At 39.9% G+C, this 7,585-nt stretch overlaps 1 protein-coding gene across 1 annotated transcript in view; it reads left to right on the top strand.

Annotated features, from left to right (window-relative positions):
• Positions 1–7,585, top strand: part of eipr1 (EARP complex and GARP complex interacting protein 1) — a 68,017-nt gene that overhangs the window by 52,210 nt on the left and 8,222 nt on the right. Inside the window, exon 7 of the mRNA XM_035673760.1 lies at positions 4,673–4,840. Coding sequence (XP_035529653.1) covers positions 4,673–4,840 — 168 coding nt within the window. The remainder of the gene's footprint in view (positions 1–4,672; positions 4,841–7,585) is intronic.

The raw sequence follows: 7,585 nt of genomic DNA, 5'->3' as shown, positions 1-7,585 counted from the left end.
CTCTGGAGATGTATAAGTCCTGAATGAAAGACAGGTTGGCACCAGTGATTTTCTTATGCAGTGGTGACAATCAATGAAAACACTGTGATATTAACCTTTGTTTATATAGAATTAGATTCCACCTCCCCTTGTTTTGCCCGATAGCTCAGGTATGTGGTCCACTCGGAGGACTTGGAAGCCCAGTAGATGTAGCATAGTATTATTTGGTCAAGCATAGGACAGCAGATCTGGAAAAGTTTGTGTTTTCTCTGTTTAGAAGCAGCAGTTCATTTATCTTGCTGACCAAAGAGCAGACATTCTCCTGATGTATTGACGGGAGCACAGTTTGAAATCTCCACTCCAGCATGTTTCCCCTGTTGGTGTCTCCTGCAAATCTCTCCCAGTTAAAAGTTCTGCAAAACCCTTGTGTAGTTCTGTAACCACTTAGCCATTTAGTGACATACATTTGAACTCTCAATGAATAATCTTGATAGAAAACCACCAGACTTTGGAATGCTGCTAATGCCATGTTGAAATATTTAATGAAAATGGTAGAAATCAGTATATAGTATGCCACAGGGACACGGCTCATGTTCTTATAACCAGGATGGGGAGGGATTTTTGACAGGGACCAAAGTTTGTGCATATGTATGCTAATAAGTGCAAACCAGCTAACAATTTATGTACACTGATTCTTACAGAATAAGTCAACATGCATTTATGCTCAAAAGTTTTCAGCTGGAAGCTGTCTACTTGTTATTTGAAACATTTCTGTCAATCTCATATGTAATATAACATCCAAACGACACAGGTCTGAGTGACAGTTGTGAGGCAGGAGGTGACCAATATCACGACAACACACACACACACACAGTCCCTGAGTTGTCTTGACCTAATTGAAGCCCAGCGGTCTGCCCCAGGTCATTCTCTTATACCTCCCTTATTTTAATGAGATTTTTAATTAGCATGTTAATTGCCTAACGTGATCAGCAGGGTGACTAGCTAGCTGGCTAGCTGTGGTTGGTATCCAGCTGGGCCATAACACTGAGGCTTTCCACTCTGCTGAACAAGACTGTGCCGAGCTGAGCTTTGCTAGGCTAGCCTGGAGAAGAAATGGTGTTGAAGAAAATAAGTACTGATTTTCTATTCTCATGTTGCATTTATGGTGGAGGCAGAGCTCTAAATCCAATTAATTACCAGTTTATTCAAATGGGTTCCCATTCGGTGACCCCCAGTTGATTTGCTGCTTTCATCTTTTATTTAGAAAACAGTATCAGGAGGCTACAAAAAAAGCAGGCAACAGAACATATTGGCAACAGAACCATTACTATGTAGTTCAACACTTAGTATCATTATTACACATTTGCACATATAGAGGGGCTGCATATGCTTAAATATTATTTTTAATATGGCATGCTATGAATGCTGCCTTACAATCTTAAAGATATTTTGTCATATAAAGACACAGTTCCAATATTCATAGTTACTAATGCATGTAGAGCTAAAACCAAGGACAACAAAGCTGAACAAAGATTACTTTATATACATGGAGTGGGTGGTTATGTGTACAATATAGGCAGTGTGTAGGATTTATATTTGACAGTGATGGATGAGGTTATTTTAAACAGTAAATATATAATTTAGAATTTGTAGGGACAGTGGATGTTTTAGTGTTACAGGGTTATTGACGCTGTGTGATGGATTTAACTGTTCATCTGAGTGATGGCCAGTGAAAATAATCTGTTCTTGTGTCTCGTTGTTTTGGTGTACAGTGCTCTGTAGAGCCTACCAGAGGGGACAAGTTGGAATGTGTTGTGTCCAGGGTGAGATGGGTCTACAGTGAAGTCCTGAGTGGGGGGCGGGTTGGCACCAGTTTATTTTTCTCCAGCCCTGACTTTCTGTTGTAGTCTCTTGCTGTCCTGTTTTGTGGCCTATCTGAACCAGAAAGGGATGGATGTACAGATAACAGACTGGATGATTGCAATGTAGAACTGGACCTTCTTAATAATTGTGTCGATGTTGGACTCCCTCTTAAGGTTCCTGGGAGATTGTGAGTAGATTTCCAGAGCATGCTCTTCCTGAAGTCAGCTCCACAGTTTTGAGAGTGTTCAGTTTTCTGTTCACCCCCCGTCTGTATGTATATTGGTGTAGAGCAAGAAGAGCAGTGGGGAGAGCACACATCCCTGGGGTGTGCCAGTGCTGATGGTTGGGGTGCTGAATGTGATTTTTCCCAGCCTCAGCTGCTGCCTCACCTGCTGCCTCACCTGCTGCCTCACCTGCTGCCTCCTGTCTGTCAAGAAGTGTGTGATCCACAGGTGGAGGCTGGCACAGTGAGCTGGATGAGTTAGAGCAGAGCACTTCTGGGATGATGGTGTTAAACTTTGAGCTTTAGACGACCTGCTGGGCGGAGATGTCCTTCAGATAGAGGGTTTCTTGAGAACTGTCATGATAGTTGGGCATTTGAAGCAGGAGACTTCATGCAGTTCCAGCTACCTGTTGAAGATCTGTGTGAAGATGGGGGCCAGCTGGTCAGCTAAGGCTTTCAGACAGGAGTGGGGATGGGTTTTGGGGTGGCAGAGGGTGCAGTTGAGTTTGTTGAATGTGCATAACGTTTTTGTCTGCAAACACAAAACTTGCTATAAGAAGTCACATTGTAAGCAAGTTCATTTAGGTCTGTGGTTGCAGCTTCAAAAACACTCCAATCAGGTAAAGCAGACCTGTATTTGCATTTTGCTTTATTTGTCCATCTCCTCACAGCCTTGACCAGCTTAGCGGATTTAGTTTCTGCCTGTAAGTGGAGAGAGGATGAATCAGACAGTGATCTGAGTCCCAGAGCTGTGGACAAAGTGATAGGCGCAGGCCTCCACAAATGCCACCCAAGCTCCAAGCATTATTCTGAACACATTGTTTGTTGCAGTATTCTCCCAAACGCCAGGGGGCGCACAGACAAAATATTATGTGAAGAAGCATCCAACGTGGCAACACATGCTGCCTAGCAGTTTGTGGCTGAGGATTGCTATGCTATGTTTGCATCCAGAATAAAAGAGGAAAACTTGCATGGTGAATAGACCATGAATTGTTTTTTTGTTTTTTTTACCAATACCACAGATTGATCAGTGCTTTTATCAGCTGCTATAATTATATAATACATTTCTATACACACAGTACAATTTGAAACTAGAAAAAAACACAAGGTGAATTTAACCTTGTGACCTTGCCTCTTCTCCATGAAATACATTTCATTTTCATTTTTCTCCATGAAGTCCTTGTGTTTCTGAGAAGCATGTTGCATATTGACAGTGCATTGTGCCACTGATCTCTGGGCTTGGCACATATGTTTCCTGAACAAAATTTCACTTTTCCAAGTTCATGTGTCTGACATTTTTATTAAATTATGTATTACATCTGATCAATGCAAGAAATCAAGGATTGGAAAGGTTTGATGATTTATAACCATGAGCTTGCAAGTAATACCAGCAAGTTACACAGCAGTTCCATCCACACTATTTTTTTCCCAAAACTTGTCACAACCAATTTCACACTAGTGTTTTGAGAATGAAAATTGGAGGGGGCGATATCTGACTAGGTGATTAACCGAACTATCTGTATTTTCACACAATGCATCCTGTTCAACACCACAACAATGGCTTCAGGGCTAGAGCTTACAACACACAAATCGCCAGGAATATTATCTATACAAACATTTGAAAATGCTTTCTTATTTACTAATCCATTATAAGATTCACTCTCCTTGTAGCTCTGTTTTGGTATTGTCATTTTACCTTAAAACGCTCCATAAAGTTAAGGGAAACTGCAGAGTTGGGTGATCTGGAATTATCTGTTGGTTTGTCATTATGAGCAACACCTTTCACATTACGCAGTCATTCAATACATTGTCATGCTAAAAACTAGTGCAGATTTAAATCACTTAAACACAATACTCCAAGCAAGACAAATAAACTTTTACTTTATTTTTAAACTGTAGTTCCCAGTAGGAGAGAAGTGTATTTGTTGAAAATGACCATTACCATAGCTGAACATTGCTCCTGAAACCATGGCAATAAATAAAGGAAAGTAATGGTTGGAAGGTCAGAGGAGGAAGCAAATAAAAAAAGGGATATCTATATATATATATATATATATATATTAGGAGGCAATAAGGTAAGCTGAAGAAAATGTATAGGAGATGAAAGGAGGTGGAGGTTGAGGTGGCCAGGAAGATGTAAAGAGGCACAGAGCGTCTCTCCTCCTCTGTCATGTCATTCTGGTAACTTCACTCTAGCAGGAACTCAAGGCTGTGCGGTTATGAGGCTTGCCTTTATAATTTACCACCACCGCTGTCGGCTTCTTTATTGAGCCTGGCCTTCGCTGACAGACACAGACACAGAGGAGGTTTTGATTTAGCCTGGGAATGTTCTAGCTTGTGTGGACCCTGTGAATCAGTCTCTCTCTCTCATATCTCCTTTTGTTGTTCTGTCATATCTCCCCCTCTCTCTCCGTCTTCCATACCTGTCTGTTATCATTTCTCTCCCCGACTGCTTCTTCTCATTCTTATCCCTCTATCCTAATTCTTTTCTATCTGCTTCTCCTCTCATCTGTCTTCTGCTCCATGCCTCCTGTCTTCTCCCCTCTTTCTAATCACGGCTCTCTTTTTTTTTCTCCATCTCTCTCCCTCCCTCTCTCTCCTCTTCAGTCAGATCTACTGTATAGAGAATGCCCATGGCCAGCTGGTGCGTGACCTGGACTTCAACCCCAACCGCCAGTACTACCTGGCCAGCTGCGGAGACGACTGCAAGGTCAAGTTCTGGGACGTCCGCAACGTCCAGGAGCCAGTCAAGTCCCTGGAGGAGCACTCGCACTGGTGGGTGGATTGGTCGGGGGTACAGAGAGGTTCAGACATGGGTAGCTAGTGGAGTGGGTACTGTCCTTGAACCAGAGGACCTGAGTTCAAGTTCTCATGTTAGTAACCATCCCGCTCATGTGTCTCTAAATGCCACCTAAATCAGAACCTGCTGCCATCCCCCCATGTTTGGTGCAAACTGACATTTTAGGACATGGATGAATGAAGTATGACAGTGTTGAACTAGAGGCTGTTAGTCTTTAACCAGTGCAGACTTTTGAGGGCCAGTGTCAGTTAGCCTTCTGATCGTGATCGATATGTGCCAATGTGCTGCAACTAACGATTATTTTCATTATCATCTAATCTGTCAATTCAGTTAACTGATTAGCTGTGTAAAATGTCAGAAAATTGTGAAAAATGTTGATCACTATTTTCCAAAGCCAAAGCTGACACAACCCAAAAATATTCAGTTCACTGTCAAAGAGGACTAAAGAAAGCAGGAAATGTTCACATTTGAGAATCTGACATTTTTTCTTGAAAATTACTTAAAACAATAAATGGATTATTAAGTGAATAATTAAATAGTTCTAATCAATTAATTGATAAATCATTGCAGCTCTAATTTAAACACAATTACATTGGATTTTGAGAGAATCTTCCTTAATTTAAGGTATTTTTCTCATAGGGAAATAATTTAGAGAGGGATGATTGAAAAGTTTAAACATAACATTAAATTGAATGGTGCAGGACACATCAGTGACAATCCACTGTTGACATGAGGTAGAATGAGCATAAAGGCAAGATTGTTTAACAAAACCTATGGTGACTTTATTGTTCGGACTTTTTAATTTCACTCACCGCTGCAGCACGAGTTCACCTTTCAAGATCCACTGTTTTCCAGAAAGAAATAGATTTCCAGGAAGTCCAAATCCTTCTTTAAGAGTCAGTTCACCAAACTTTTAATAACCCATATATTTTAACTTACCTCTTGTGGTCTTTTGCTATGCAGCGAGAGACTTTTTGGTTTAGTTGCCCAGGTTTTGAGACATCCATTTCTTCCACCAACCAATACATTGGAAGGAAATTGAATTTTGTTTATTGTCATTTCGTCTATTCCACAATAACCCTTCAGGGATAATTAAACATGTAGAGAAAGAAAAGTAAGTGGACAGTGACACTTATTGACTGGTAGCTGAAAGTAAACTCTGGGAAGAAAATGAACACAATAAACTCTAGATACTCATTAACTTCATGTCCTAAACATAAACCAAACAGTCTTCTTTGAAATTAGCTGATTCTGGCTACTGCACGTATATTTATTTATTATTTCTTTGATACTACTAAAAAAAAATCAGTCTTAAACAACCTGTAGTTACTACGCTGAGGGCTATTATAGATCTAATTGTGCCACAAATCTGGTTAACCAGAAATGTATTGCCTTAAAAAACTGAAATACAATATTTACAAGTTATTTAAGTTATTGTAGCAAATTAAACACAGTACATCATATCTTTTTTTTTTTAACACAGCTCTTTAAATGCATCCAAAAGTTAACAATTTTTACAATTCTCACCAACTTATATTTCTTCACCTTTCCACATAGACTGCTCTCTGTTGTATTTGCTATGCAACAAACGTACCAGTAATTTTCAATGAAGCATTTAAATTTGATTAAGATTATGGGAACCCCATGCCTATTTTCCATAAAGGAGAATTAGTACTGTCAGCTGGTCAAATAACCTGATAAAAGGAAATGTTTTGCCAAAGTTCTCCAATAAATTAGGGTGGGACATGAGTTAGTGAAAGTCTTATTTGATGATAGAAGTAGAGGTAGAGTAGAGATTTGAGGGATTTTCTTATAAATCTACAAGGAAATTAACAATTTTTAAATAGTTGTTTCTTTTAAGAGACACTCCCCTTTATATATTGCCCAATAGTGTTCAAAATTCCAACGTTTCCCCACAGCACACTGAACTTGTGTTTGGGGGGCCTAACATTTTATTTCAGATTTTTTACATGATTGGAATTGACAAGAAATATTACCAAAATAGGTGAAAAAGTAATTTGTCATTCCATTAAATTTTACAACTTTAGTGTAAACGTGAGCAAGTATTTCCTGTGTCTAATATAATTATACTATATTTGCGTAATGGGAAAAATCATTTTACACAGCATTAGAGTGTAATTCAGGCACATTCAGGAAAACTCACTAACAATAATGATAAACATGATGATAACTCCTTCGCTCCACTGTTGATTGGCTTCTGGTTTTATTAATGGCTTTATCTCCTAACTAATGAAATGCCCTAACTACTGCTGGTGCAATAAAATGCAGTAATACACTAATTACTAATTAAATAGGCAGCTACTCGTTTTGTCAGTAAGGGTTGAATCACTGTGGGTCGAACGCAGCCCAGTCCTGCTTTAGGTTGTCTTCTGTGGAGCTTCAGGCAGTGCTAAGAGCTGAACATAGTGTACTGCAGAAGAGTGTGTGTGTGCGTGTGTGCATGGGAGACTCTCTCTCCTGTGTGAGCTGAATAGATGATCAGTGTGTCTGCGAGCCAAACTGGGCTACTGCTGCAGCACCCCAGTGCTTACCTGATAAAGGCAGACACACACACACAGGCACATACACAAGCATATGCACACGCTAGAGCGGGCGTTATCTCCAAAAGAAAGATAGACTTGGCAAACATATCCATAACTGTAGATAGCTGCAGATGGGATCTCTTCAGATACGAGATAAGTGTGTGTTTGTGTGTGTGT

The sequence above is a fragment of the Morone saxatilis genome, unplaced genomic scaffold (genome assembly GCF_004916995.1).
Source record: "Morone saxatilis isolate NCDOM2014 unplaced genomic scaffold, NCSU_SB_2.0 Contig3, whole genome shotgun sequence".
Lineage (NCBI taxonomy): Eukaryota > Metazoa > Chordata > Actinopteri > Moronidae > Morone > Morone saxatilis.
The sequence above is the reverse complement of the archived record's forward strand: the minus strand, read 5'-3'. Positions and strand labels throughout refer to the sequence as shown.